Genomic DNA, 14,500 nt, shown 5'->3' with positions numbered 1-14,500 from the left:
CAGATCTCTCAGTCCTTCATCTATCAGCTGCTGAGTCCACAGGGCTGCATTTGATATAAAAAAATTAGGTTGACCAAGCTACATCGCTCAGGGGTATGAAAAATCCACTCCTCTGAGTGATATAGGTAAGCCGACCTAACCCTCGGTATAGAGAGCACTAGGTTGAAAAAAGAATTCTTCCATAAACCTAGCTACTGCCTCTTGGGAAAGTGGATTAACACCAGCGATGGAAGAACCACTGCCATTGGCCTAGGTAGTGTATACACTGAAGGACTACAGGGGTGTAATTGCAGCACTGCAGCTGTGCTACTGTAGCCTTTCAAGTGCGGACAAGCCCTTTAATTCCACTATTTTAACCCTTCTCCTATTGCAATCTATTGCCTCTGCCCTCAGAGGGTGACTAGGGTGTGACCTGCCAGGTTGGTTGCCCACAATGTAACAGAGGCCCAGAGTATCCAGCTACAATCCATGTCCCCTCCCCACTGCATATTTCCCTTCCTGTCGGAGAAACAAAGTGAAATGCTGCAGTGTGAAGCACGTGGGTCACATTGAGCCAGAGATTCTGTGCTGTAAGTGAGGGGAGAGTACACTGGGTCTGATTCTCACTAACCCCAGCTACTCAGCATAAAGGGGCCTTAGTGGGAGAATCAGACCATACGTAACTTAGTCTGCAGAAGAGAAGAGTGAGGTGGGATTTGATAGCAGCCTTCAATTACCCAAACGGGGGTTCCAAAGTGAACAGAGCTCGGCTGATCTCAGTGCTGGCAGATGACAGAACAAGGAGTAATGGTTTCAAGTTGCAGTGGGGGAGGTCTAGGTGGAATATTAGGAAACACTTTTTCACTCAGAGGGTGGTGAAGCACTGGAATGGGTTCCCTAGGGAGGTGGTGGAATCTTCTTCCTTAGAGGTTTTTAAGGTCAGGCTTGACAAAACCGTAGCTGGAATGATTTAGTTGGGGTTGGTCCTCCTTTGAGCAGGGAGTGGGACTAGATGACCTCCTGAGGTCCCTTCTAACCCTGATATTCTATGATTCTATGTAACTTTAATAGAAAAGAGTAGTTGACTCCCTGTCTTATGTGCACCGTTAAGCCCATCCTGTGCTATGAATCACTACCGACCTGTCTATGTATATTTATTTAGGAAGTTTTAACTGGTTTACAAATCATGTTTTGGGAGCACATTGGCTCCTTTGAAATGCAAAGTGCTGTATACACTGTATAAAAAAATCTCCAATGGCAGTAAATACATGAAAGGCTTTTTGCTTCTCCCACAAGGAACTTCAACAACTTTATATGCTCACGGTGGACAAACTTTTAAAATGAAATATATATCTATACATGTATGTTTAAGAAAAAATGGCTCCATCTTCCTCATTGACCAGAGGTCACTCACCCCTCCAAGCATCATCTCCAGCCAAGCCAATAGCTAGAGTTCATGGAAAAGGAAACTCAAGTGTTCAGAGTTGCAGACCTGGCCTGGAAAAACCCTGCTGAGTGCAGAAAAGCCTTTTTTATATTAGCTCCTTATGAGTTTGGAGCTGAGGCGGTGATCACAGGTCACCCATGTGCATTGAACAGTGTAAACAGGGTAGGGTTTTCTTTAAAGGAGCCATGTGTCCTGGCAGTCTGGATCTGGGAATTGTAGCAGTGAATCAGGCCAATACCCAGACTCCTGTTGTAAATCACAGCTATCTGACAGTGCTGCCAATATCAGTGCATTGTGTGAGCACGGAGGCCTTTTGCACTGGGCACTTTGGTAACCAGGGACCTGATCTGCCAGGTGTTCCTGAGCACCTTCCATTCACATTAACTCCAGAGAGAAGTAAGAGCACTCATACAGGAGGGGCCCAGCTCCACACAGGATCTAGCCTCAGAGCTGGGGAAGCCTTCCCCACCATCACCCCCTGCATTTCTGAGTAGAGAGATAAATGGAGCCCTTGAAATAGGTTGTTCCCTGTATCACTGCACAGCAGTGAGGGTTACCTTTCACTTGCCACAGAACCTGTGTTTCACATCACACCTGTGCATTATTATTTCTAATGCAGTACCAGCAGGGAGTTTTATTCAGTGTATTTCCTGTCTCTCTGAGCCCAGGTCGTTCTGAGTCGCTCAGGCTGTTGAATGGAGAGAGCCAGTGTGATGGCAGAGTCGAGATTTCCCTCCATGGTGTATGGAGCAGGGTGTTGGATGATCAGTGGGACATGAACGATGCCAGCGTGGTGTGTAGGCAGCTCCAGTGCGGAGTCACTGAGAAAGCTTATAACCCTCCTAAGTCTGAGCGAGGAACGGGCCCTGTGGGGCTGAGAAGGGTCCAGTGTGCAGGAAATGAGACTCGTCTGACTCTCTGTGACAACTCCACATCTGAGACAGCCCAGGCAGGAATTGCTGAGGACGTCGGTGTCGTTTGTTCAGGTGACTTAGTGTGAAAATCTTATAAATATCCTGTCCTTGTTCAATGGGAACATGACCCACCCCAGGGCCTGCCTCCACCCCACCTAGTGCTGAGATCTCAGCAGTCCTTGAAATGATGTGGATCTGAGGTTCAAACTGTGACCCATTTATAGTAAAAATATCACGCTATATACAGAAAAAGCATAGCCACATTATAGGGTTAATAAAATGCAGCAACCTCCCCCCGTCCTGTCTCTCTCTCTCTCTCATCTATTTTTATGTATTGGAGCTGATAAAAAAAATGTTGATGAAAAATCTTCACAATAAGATAACTGATTTGCACAGAATGTCTGTTTCTATTGAAAATGTTCAGATTTTTGTTGAAGAATCCAAATTTATTTATTCATGGTCATCTAAATATTTTGTGGGAAATAAGAATGAATTTCCCGAGCAGTTCTAGTGTATATAGTGGCTTATTTATGTTAAAGTCTTAACAATTGTGCTGTCTTGGATCAGAAAACAATAGTAAGAAAAGGAAGTCACATGTAACCTGTTTTGCCCAAGAGTGCCATGGATAATGGTTCTTGGCTAGATACCCGAAGGGACTTGGGTGTTGCAAGGCCTGACTCCTAGGTGTCTTGCCACCCAATGAGATCCTCAGCTCTGAGTCACACGCCCAGCTCCCCGTACAATGCATGGGGAGAGTTAGACACCTCAGAAACCTGCAAGCTGAAGAGGGAACCACCTAAACTTGCCAGCAGTGAAATGCCAAGGAAGGGAGCAGGACGTAGATACACAAAGTTATTTAGATGCCTAACTGCCATTGATCTAAGCCTCAGGCCCCTGACACACAGGTCAGAGGTAGGCACCTATCTCAGCTCAGGACTCTCAGCCACAAACTCACTCCTGGAGCTAGGCATGTAAGCCAGGTCAGCTCTCTCATCTCCCCATTTTATCCATAACCCAGTGGTTAAAGCACTCAACTGGGATGTGGGAAATCCATGTTCAAATCCCTGCTCATCCTGATTTGGAGCAGGGATGTGAACTCAGATGAGTGCTCTAGTTACTATAGATTATAGGGTATGCTGGGATGGGTCTCTCCTGCTGGAAATGTTCCACTTTCTACAAATAATTGGTCACTGAATCAGAGAAAAAGTAAGAGAGTGACTCTAGCCTGGTGGCCACAGCACGTGTCTGGAATGGGGGAAGGTCAATTCCCTGTTTCAATAAATATGTAACGATTTATATATTATGTATTTATAAAGAGGCAGGTAGGTATCTAAGTACCTTTGTGGCTCTAACCCTCTGTTACTTAGGAAATACATCAAAGTTGTTGTTCTAATGTGACATTGTTAAGTCCTAATCTTATAACTCTGCAATTTTCCTTCGTTTAAAAGGGGGGAAAAGAATCTGTGATGGGATTTTTTCATTGTTCTTGCTTGTAGATGACTATTGTACAAGATAATTCTATTATTCTTTTTGATGGTATATTATTTATTTTAAGACTCCACAGTAAAAGTAAACATAGGACCATCACACTGGTGTCCATGGTATCCTTCAAGTAACATATCCCTATATCATGCACTCTGTGTTACTGTACCGAAATAATTTTTCATGCCCATTGCAACGGCAGGGTAACTAAGACACATTAAGGGTCCATTCCTGCTCCAGTTGTGTCAGTGGGAGCTTCACAGTTGATTTCAGCAGGGTAGAATTGGGCCTTAAGTGTCTGGGACTTTATTGTAGACTCATGGATCTAATTGCCTTTCTTTCCCTATATTTCTGAAATAAATTGCTACCATGTCTGCTTTCTCTAATCCTCTGGTGTCTACCCAGTTCTATAACAATTTAAGACTATTTATTTTTTGTTAAATGTATTGTCTAATAATTCCTTGAACAACTTGATGTTTATCCTTTAAGAACAGTTTGAAAATATTCAGACTTTCCAGTAAGGGGCAATTCTGCATACCCTTAGTCTCACTAGTTCCTCTTACCCATAAGATGGGCCCTACCAAATTCACGGTTATGAAAAACATGTTATGGCCTGTGAAATCTGATCTCCTCCTGTAAAATCTGGTCTTTTGGGTGTGTTTACCCAATACTATACAGCTTTCATGGGGGAGACCAGCGTTTTTCAAATTGGGGGTCCTGAACCAAAAGGAGTTGCGGGGGGGGGGGGTCCACAAGGTTATTTTTTTTGAGGGGGTATCACCACCCTTATTTCTGTGCTGCCTTCAGAGCTGAGCAGCCACACAGTGGCAGCTGTTGGCCGTTTGCCCAGATCTGAAGGCAGTCCTCTGCCAGTAGCAGTGCAGAAGTAAGGGTGGCAATACCATACCACCATTACTTCTGTGCTGCTGCCTTCAAAGCTGGGTGGCTGGAGAGTGGTGGCTGCTGACTGAGGGCTCAGCTCTGCAGGCAGCAGTGCAGAAGTAAGGGTGACAATACTGTACCATAACATCCTTACTTCTGTGCTGCTGCTCATGGTGGCTCTGCCTTCAAAGTTGGACTGCCGGCCAGCAGCAGTTCAAAAGTAAGAGTAGCAGTACCGCAACTGCCCCCCCGACCCTCCCCTACAATAATCTTGCAACCCCTCCAACTCCTTTTTGGGTCAGGATCCCTGTAATTACAACACTGTGAAATTCAGATTTAAATAGCTGAAATAATGAAATATATGATTTTTAAAATCCTATGACCATGGAATTGACCAAAATGGAACCTGAATTTGGTAAGTCCCTACCCACAAGGGTTACTCAGATGAGTAAGGAGTTCAGAATTAGGCCTTTACACTCACTTGGTGTTTATCAAAGCTGCTCCCTAAAAATCTTCCTCATTTCCTTACATTACAGCCTTCTTTTCTTTTCTGTGTTTCTCGCAAAGACAGATTTTTAAAAGTATTTCAGTATCTCAGCCATTGCATCATTAATTTGCCTGGAAGCTGTTCAGCTATTATTATATTGCATATTAACAATTGGGATTCATCCTTGCAGGAAGCAGGTGGATCAGACTGGTGAATGGGGCAGGTCGCTGCGCCGGGAGAGTGGAGATTTATTACCATGGCAGCTGGGGGACAGTCTGTGATGATTTCTGGGATCTATCGGACTCCAATGTCGTTTGCAAACAACTGGGATGTGGACGTGCCATCAATGCAACTGTTTCTGCTCATTATGGGCAAGGATCAGGGCAGATCTGGCTGGATGATGTGAACTGCTCTGGGAAGGAATCTGATCTCTGGGCATGTCCTTCCAGGGGCTGGGGCCAGCACAACTGCAGACACAAAGAGGATGTGGGAGTTCTCTGCTCAGGTCTGGTCTGGGAATGCTCTTGTGAACCTAGTTACCAGGCTATTTAATGAAGAGGGAAGATATTTGAGGAGACAGCTGAGAATGATTTAGACTCTCTCTTGCTGTCTCTCCTACCTACCTACAGGGATCATGATTAAAAAGTCACCATTTCCCATCGGTTCCCACCCAGGAGTATTGGAGATATTGAAGCATTTCTCTAGTGTTGAGAGGGCAGTCACTGCTGTATTGCAGGTATCGGTGTGTGTAACTGCTGGGAACCGGTGACTTTTCAGAGGTGACCATTGTATTTCTAATGGGCCTGTGGTGTCCAGAAGAGTCTCTGATTCTTGGAGTGATTGTCTCTGGCACTTGTGTCTGCAAAATAATGCACAGGATTGTTAGCAATCTCTGGGATTTCACTCTTTACACCCCAGTTCATTTCAGAATCAGACGATTTAAATTCCCTTTTTGTGCATTTCCTTCTAGAATTCACAGATCTGAGGCTGGTGAGCGACAGTGACTGTGCTGGGCGGCTGGAGGTTTTCTACAATGGGACGTGGGGCAGCGTTTGCTCCAATCAGATGTCTGGAGTCACCCCAACAATTGTCTGCAAACAGCTGAACTGTGGGGATGAAGGGCAGATTGCAAGCGACTTTGAATATGGAGCAGGTTCTGGTCCCACGTGGCTGGACTATGTTGCATGCAGTGAGCAGCACAGCTCCCTCTGGCAATGCCCATCAGGCCAGTGGAAACAGCAGTCCTGTGATAACCGTGCAGAAGAGACCCATATTTCTTGCAGTGGTAATTCTGAAACTGTCTGTGCACATCCATGCACCCTCTACGTGTTTAACTCATTGAAAGGAAGTTATAGAAATTTTGCATGTATTTACTTTTCAGAATAGACAGGTTTACATTCTCAGCAGTGACACAGACATATTTTCATTGTCGAGTCTAGGAATGAGAATGAGGCCCATGGAAAACAACAGGGGAATTAGTTCTTTATACAAGCTGTGTTACACAGTGCCCACAAATGCCTCCCATTAGCTAGCGTCATTTGGGAATCTCTGTGGTTATCCTTTTTGGCTAAACAATCAGAGATGGGCCCAATGTCAGTGACCAGGACATAGGCAGTTGTGGTGAGTGATTGGAGCAGGAGTCAGGTACAGTGGGTAGAGCAGGAGCTGGTATTCAGAACTCAGAGCCAGGGGTCAGAGCCAAAGTCAGAAGTCAGGAATCAGAGGCAAGAGTCAGGATCGGGTTACCTGGAGCAAGGCAAGGGCGGGATAAGTCTGGGGTCAAAGCAAGAGCAAGTCTGGGAACAAGGCAGGAGCACGAGGTATTGCAGCTGTGGGAAATGCTTTGAGCAGTCGTTGAGTGGCTGCTGTGGCGGCTGGACTCAAGAGCTGCACTGCAGACCTTTCCCACCAATCAGGCAGCCTACTACAGGCCAGCTGCACTTGTTAGGCTGCCTGGAGACTGCTCTGCTGCAGGTGCTGATTCCTGAAACCCTACCTGTGAAATCTGGGTCAGAATCAGAATTCTCCAAAAGTGTGTCTGTGTGTAGGTATGATGGGGGTGCTCTAGTCGCCGCAGTATGGAGCCTCCTCCTGGTTGTTCTGGGGACTAGCTCGCCAGGTCAATGCCTCTCCCCATGGTTGCAAACCATCCCTCTATCTCTGTCTTTCTGTCTGCAGCTGCTCTCTTGATCCAGGAGCCGCTGTGGTCTCTTCGTGACTCAACCCCCCAGCTAGGTCACTATTGTGGTTTGCACTTCTGGGCGGGGGGAGTCTCTTCTCCCAAACAGGCTCAGCCAGTCTTCCTATGGTGCCACTTCCCCAGTGTCTGGTTGGGGAAACCAGGCCCCCGCTCTACTCTGGGTTCTGGCTCAGGAACCCTCTAGTCAGCAGTCAAGGTTTGTTCCATCCCATACTTTGCTGCATTTCCCTAAGCACTTGCCTAATCTTCTTGCTCTCTCTTTGTTCTCTGTGTCTATCAGCGTTCCCGCTACCTCCTCCTAGGGATTTAGATTTAAGCTTATGAAATTGCTGTAATTTAGAGGTTTAATATACCGATAACCCTTCTCTCTCCTACATCCCACATGCTTCTCAGTCTATGTCATAATTTTCAATCCATAGGAATAAAAGAAAAACCATCTCAGACCCTGTTTGCTGAATGCCCGAACTCTACAAGCTGCACAGGTATCTCTGCTTCTCACTGTCTCACTCTTGGTCCCTAAGGACTTTCCCAGCTGTCCCAGTAACATGTGAGGTTTCTGCATTTCCAGACCAGGAGAAGTTACGTGTCGTGGGAGGAGAGGACGGATGCTCGGGGAGAGTGGAGGTTTGGTACCGTGGCTCCTGGGGAACAGTTTGTGATGACTCTTGGGACATGGTAGATGCTAACGTTGTGTGTAAACAACTGGGCTGTGGATCTGCTGTATCTGCCCCGGGCAAGGCTGCATTTGGCGAGGGGACTGGTCCCATCTGGATGGAGATGTTGAACTGCAGAGGGACAGAGTCATCTCTCTGGGACTGTCCTGCCAAGCCCTGGGGTGATAATAACTGTGGCCATAAGGAAGATGCTGCTGTAAATTGCTCAGGTGAGTGAAAGGAGATGTTTCTGTTACATGCTGTAATTTTCACAGAGGGGATGGATCCAACTGCTTCCTTGGTCCCAGACCAGACCTCCCAGCTCCTGTGTGAAGGAGCATCATGGATGCTGTTGGGTGGGACATTTGTGGGGTCAGGCTGGCTTAGGCATCAGCCCACATAAGCCCTGCATCCATCACAGACCCGTGTGCTGGTTTGTTACTAGTGTTCTCAGCACAGGGGACTTAAGTTTGGCCCCAAATCTCTAACATACAGACCCTATGCTGCTGTGCAGGAGTTTCTGGGAATCAGAACAGCTCACGGCTGGAGACCCCCAGGGAGTCTCAGAGGGCCCCTTCTCCTGGTAACAAACATCCCCCGCCCCACTCCAGGCTCCAACTCTCCTCCCTTTCCCTTTGCAGGTGTGACAGAGAGGACAGATTCACTGACTAGAACAGGTAAAACATCTGTCTCCTTCCATCAAGGGTTAAATTTCCCTGGTGCTGGTCACAGAGGAGGAGCTTCAAGCTGCAAGCTGCAGCCTGAGGGAAGGAGCTCCTTTCCATGGCCTGTGACATCTGAGGGTGAATGACACCCGGGTGCTGAGCAGGACTCCAGTTGACAGGGCAGGGCCCATGATTCAAACAGCAGCCCTGTGGTGCACAGACTGTGTCCCAGCCCATTACCCTGCTGTCTGGGCTGTGCAATGAGTGACTGGGGAGCTCCCTGCCCCCCCCCACCCCAGCCCAGCTCCCAACTCTCACAGGCTAATCTCTCTCTGTTGTATGTTCATTTCCATCCAGCTCTCCCGCGCCGCCCTCTGACTGACAGTGGGAGAGTCACGGTGCCCATGATCGTCTGCATTATCCTGGGGGCCCTGCTCTGCCTGGTCTTAATCATCCTGGGGGCACAAGTGCAAAGTGCCAGGGCACAGCGCAGAGGTGGGTGCTGATTATTGTCACTGTGTGAAATGCCTTTGCAATAGCAAGAGAAGCGGTAGCTGAGGAGAGGGGCATTGGCAGTGTAATGGAAGACTAAACTGTATTATGCTGTTCGGCTACAAGGTGGTGCTGTGTGTCGCAATTTATTTAAACTAACCTCAGCCATGCCATGAAGAGCATTAAAGGAATCTTAAAGAGAACACATCTGGTGTGAATCTATCTAGGAAAGAAGCTCTATAGCTGGTCCATCAGTGGTACGGAAGTCTGACTAGCTAATAGCAGCCCTGCCACGTATTTGTAAAAGGTGCACATGACATGGTGTCCAAAATTCAGCAGTGCCAGAGGAGAACAAAAAGAGAAGGAAAACAGCAACAGAAGTTACATGGAGAAGGAACAGCAAAAAAAGTTGCAGACAGAGAAAAACAAAACAAAACAGAGGTTGCAGGATCTCATCAAAATCCCTCTCTTCATTGCCCCAGAGAACTTCAGCTTAGATAAACCTTCACCATGGACAGACTAGAAGTAGCATTTTGCAAGATTTCAAATTGCTACAAAATTCCGTAAGGAAACTGATGATGTACAAGAATGCCCTTTAACTTATGCTATGAGGAAGCAGGCAGAGCATAACTTTAAATCCTATGATTTTAATCAAGATAGCCGTGAAAGGGTTCTGGATAAGTTGAATGCATACCTTATACCTCAGAGAAATGTGGTTTATGAAAGTGCATGTTTTCACAGAGAATTCAAGGACTAGGGGAAAATGTTGAATGGTTTATTAGAGCTCTGCATGCCTTGGCTGAAAACTGTGATTTTGGAACAGCAAAATGCAAAAATATCAGAGATAGGCTAGTAGTGACAGGTTTCAGAGTAGCAGCCGTGTTACTCTGTATCCGCAAAAAGAACAGGAGTATGTGTGGCACTTTAGAGACTAACAAATTTATTTGAGTAGCCCACGAAAGCTTATGCTCAAATAAATTTGTTAGTCTCTGAGGCAGGTAGTGGTTATTCGGTTAACAGATAGAAATCTTTCAGAGCAGCTACAATTAAAAATAGATTTCACCCTATGCATTGCTATTCAAAAAGAAAAGCAATCTGAGCTGATTAGACAGCAAAACCCAGAGCAACTTGCCAAACGTGAAAAACAAGAAACTAGCTTAGAAGCTGTTAATAAATGCAAGTAATTCCCATAAGACTGCTTAGGTAAGGAGATCGAACTCCCCGGCTAAGAAGGTTGAATTCCAAGCAATTACAAAAGCCTGACAGCCTAAATGCATTAGATGAGGACAAATTCATATCCCAAGAGATGGGGAATGTCCATCCAAAGGCTCAGGGTATAATAAATGCATAAAAAATTGACATTTTGCTGTTTGCTGCATCAAAGTAGTCAGGGAGTTGATTCATATTACAGACAATCAAGAGCCATTGTTTCTGAGATCTATAATATGTAGGGCCCTACCAATTTCCCGGCTGTTAAAAATGTGTTACAGACCATGAAATAAACCCTTCCCCATGAAATCCGATCTCCCCCTTGCTGCTGAGCCATTACACAACTTGAATCTATTTCCCCATGTTAAGTATCCTCACACCTTCTTGTCAAACTGTCTGAAATGGGCCATCTTGATTATCATTACAAAAGTTTTTTTTTCTCCTGCTCATAATAGCTCATCTTAATTAATTAGCCTCTTAGAGTTGGCAGGGCAACTCCCACCTTTTCATGTTTTATCTAATCTATCTATCTATCTCCTTACTATATGTTCCATTCTACGCATCTGATGAAGTGGGTTGTAGCCCATGAAAGCTTATGCTCAAATAAATTAGTTAATCTCTAATGTGCCACAAGTATTCCTGTACTTAAAGGAACGCTTAACTATATTATACTGTTCAGACACTAGGTGGCACTGTGTGTAACATAAGTTGTTTCAGCTAATATCAGCTATATCTGGCATTAAAAGATCTTATGATGTACACAAGCAGCGAGCTTGAAGGGAAGCTCTGTAGCCAGTCAGTATCTACTACAGAGGACTGACATGCTAGTAGGTGAAACCTAGGTGGCCTAACAATAGCAGTGAAAGCTAGCTTAGGTGTGTTTACTCATGCAATGCTGCAATCACCCCTCCAGATTGCAGTGTGGATGAACCTTCCTGTAGATAGCGCTTTCCGTTGTTAAAGCACTGCACAAATAGTAGCTAATTATTCCCCAGATAATCTCCAGGCAGAACATAAATATATATTTATATAAGTACTATTTTGCTCATAGGTGTAAGCACCAGCATGGAAGAGGTATGATTTTGTGTGGTACTAGGAGTTGCAGGACAAATTTATCAAGAGACCATAAACGCTGAATATCAAGCTAAACTTAATGACAATGAAATAGCCAATAGAACAAACATCAAACATCAAAGGGCCATAGTCCTTGTCACCTGGGACGTTCAAATCTAGGTTGGACAGAGCAGTGGGAATGTGCTGTAGGGACCAGTCCTGCATTGGGCCCAAGGGGAGGGACTGGATGATTTTATAGTGTTTCACAGCCCTAGTTTCTGACTCTGTGCAAACTCTGCCCTTTGTTTTCAGGCTCCAGAAGATCCCTGGACCCTTTCTCTGAGGCCGTGTACGAGGAGATTGATTATAACCTGATAAGAAAGAAGCAGATGTTCGGTAGCTCAGGTCTGTGTGTCATTCCTAACAGGGAGCAAATCTCCAATGCACTTCCCATCCTAATACTCTGACTCAGAGCGAAATCCCTGCAGCCTTCAGCCCTGTGCGTCCTGGATAGCTACAGGGGCTGGGTCTGTGGACCTATGGGCTCAAATGAATGAGTATCAGAGGGGTAGCTGTGTTAGTCTGGATCTGTAAAAGCAGCAAAGAGTCCTGTGGCACCTTATAGACTAACAGACGAGTTTCCTCCCAAGCAGACTCTTCTAGCCCCATTCTGAGGACAGTCGGTCCCATCTGTACATCCTGCAGCCTTGAAGGGTAACTAGTTATGGGTCAGAAACCTGTCTGTTTACACCATTTTGACTCAATGTCAATCAACTGGGAAAATGATGCTCTCAGTTTAGCACATTATCAGGCTCTCTGAGCATGGTCAGTGCATCTCCTTGAGGCTACTTCTGAGATCCATATTCTTCTATTTACTAATGGCGGGAGTAGATAACAGGCTTTGACCCTTGGAGGGACATGGCCTACTCTGGGAGCAAGGCAGGGGAGGGGAAATATCTTGCTTAACAAAGTGAGTGTCACGTCCATGGCTGGAGGTCGTCTGGACCAGGCCATGAAGTAGCAACATTCAGGAGGAGGAGAAAAACATTCCTCTAAACAGATTCTTACAGCCTGAGTGTGAACGAAAATAGGCTCCCCAGTTAATGAGAAGGATTCAAATTTAACCTACAAGCAGCAGTCAAGGATCCCATGTTAAAGGGCTCACTCAGCCCTCCCTCACCTCATGAGGTCAATATGGCTGTTCCCAGCATCTTCACAGTCTGATTTTATCCACCCCAAAGTCACATTTACCACAAAAAAAGGCTATTTCTCTTGGAAAGTCAGCGTCAGTCGCTGTGAATTCAGCATCTTCTCTAGAAGGAGCAAAATACCAAGACCGTAAATCTCGCTCCAGGACCTGGATGCATTGCCCATCGGCCAGTTTTGCTGTCACTGTGATAATATCCCATTTACTGTCTCTCCAGTCTCCTTTTCAGATGATTCAGTGGCGAAGCTGCAGTATTACACCGGGGATAGTGAGGGGGAAAATGATCCTGCATCAGAACAAGGTAACAAGGAAGGAGGGTGAATACAAAGACAGACACCCTCATCTAGGTGGGGAATTTAATTTCCACATCAAAGATTTATGTCCAAACTCTTAATGGAAAGGTATGATCAAATCCTGACCCTTTCTCTGCTTGGCTCACGGTGCCCTCCCCCAGGGTAGAAACTGAAGAGAACAGGACACAAAAACATTCACTGGACATGTAAGAATCTGAATTTAACAGCTGGCATCTATCACTAAACAGCCCTTGATCTGTGCCCCATGATCTTAGACCCCTGCCTCTCCAGCATGAGCATGTAGCCCAAGTCAGAATCTACCCCTTATAAAGTAAGAGATTTACTCCTGAGGAAATTCTGCACCAAAAAGTTAAAAATTCTGCATACAATATTTTAAAATTCTGCAAAATTCTACATATTTTGTCAAAATAACACAATATAATCACACCAGTATTTGCTGACAAGTATTTTGAAATAAATTACCCAAATAATTGAAAACGGCGTGACTATATTGTTATTGTGTTACTGTGTTATTTTGAGAAATAAAATATGAACTTAGCACAATTAATTTTTTTGTGTGTGTGTGCAGACTTCCCTCGAGAGTACCAGGTTTCTGTGTGGCGCAATCTGGGTGCAGGCAGCTTGGTGGGGGTGGGGTCTCAGTGTGATGTGGATGCACAGAGGCTCGGTGTGGGGTTATGAGTGTAGGGGAAATGGGACTCTGCAGGGGAGTCCCAATGAAGATGTTTAGGGCTTAGCGGAGTGGAGGTCTGGGTGATGGGGGAGTGGGGCTTGGTGGGGTGGAGGCTCCAGGTGCAACTGGTTGGGTCTCAGTGGGATGAGGGTCCAGATGTGGATAGGACAAGAAGCAATGAGCTCCCAATGCAGGGGATGAGGCTTGGAGGGGGTGGGGATTTGGGTGCAGAGAGGGCTCAGTGGGGGATTCTGGGTGAGGTCTGTGTGAGGAGGGCTCCTGATGCAGGGGGTGAGATTTGGGAAGGTGTGGAATTGGTTTTAGGGGCTTGGTTGGGGGGTTCTGGGTACAGGGGTTCCTGATGCAGGGGGGACTCTGGAGGGGGTTCTGGTTGCAGTGGGGAGGGGTCACTGTACAGGGAGCTGTTTCCCCTGTCTCCCCATCGCCCCATCTGCCCATCCCCCCCACTAAATCTCATCCCCCCCACCCAGAACCCCCACCCCAGCAAGCTTCATCTCCTGCATCTAGACCTTCCCTGCTCTCCAATCCCCACACCCACCACGGTACAGAGTTTTCTGCAGCCAGGGGATGTTTCCAGGGGTTGATCTGACCCAGCTCCGGCTGCTCCATGTAGGGGAGGGGGAGGTGGAACTCCATCTCTGTCCTCCTCCCGCCACCGCCCAGCTCAGACTAACATCCCTGGTCTGCTGTGGAATCCCCAGACACTCCCTACAACTTATTTACCTCTCTCTGGGCTCTGCTGGGGACAACTGGTGCAGTTTCTCATTGCTTCCCCACAGAAACCATTTTCTGCAGAAAGTAAAGAGAATCTGAGGGGGGCTA

At 46.3% G+C, this 14,500-nt stretch overlaps 1 protein-coding gene across 1 annotated transcript in view; it reads left to right on the top strand.

The window, feature by feature from the left end:
• LOC120371164 (antigen WC1.1-like) overlaps positions 1–12,991 on the top strand; it is a 40,813-nt gene extending 27,822 nt beyond the window's left edge. Inside the window, exons 5-11 of the mRNA XM_039486787.1 lie at positions 2,095–2,412; positions 5,382–5,696; positions 6,162–6,473; positions 7,960–8,274; positions 9,067–9,204; positions 11,776–11,868; positions 12,888–12,991. Of these exons, the coding sequence (XP_039342721.1) occupies positions 2,095–2,412; positions 5,382–5,696; positions 6,162–6,473; positions 7,960–8,274; positions 9,067–9,204; positions 11,776–11,868; positions 12,888–12,991 (1,595 nt within the window). The remainder of the gene's footprint in view (positions 1–2,094; positions 2,413–5,381; positions 5,697–6,161; positions 6,474–7,959; positions 8,275–9,066; positions 9,205–11,775; positions 11,869–12,887) is intronic.
• Positions 12,992–14,500: the final 1,509 nt, after the last annotated feature.

The sequence above is a fragment of the Mauremys reevesii genome, linkage group 1 (genome assembly GCF_016161935.1).
Source record: "Mauremys reevesii isolate NIE-2019 linkage group 1, ASM1616193v1, whole genome shotgun sequence".
Taxonomy (NCBI): domain Eukaryota; kingdom Metazoa; phylum Chordata; order Testudines; family Geoemydidae; genus Mauremys; species Mauremys reevesii.
This window is presented reverse-complemented; position numbering and strand designations above follow the sequence as displayed.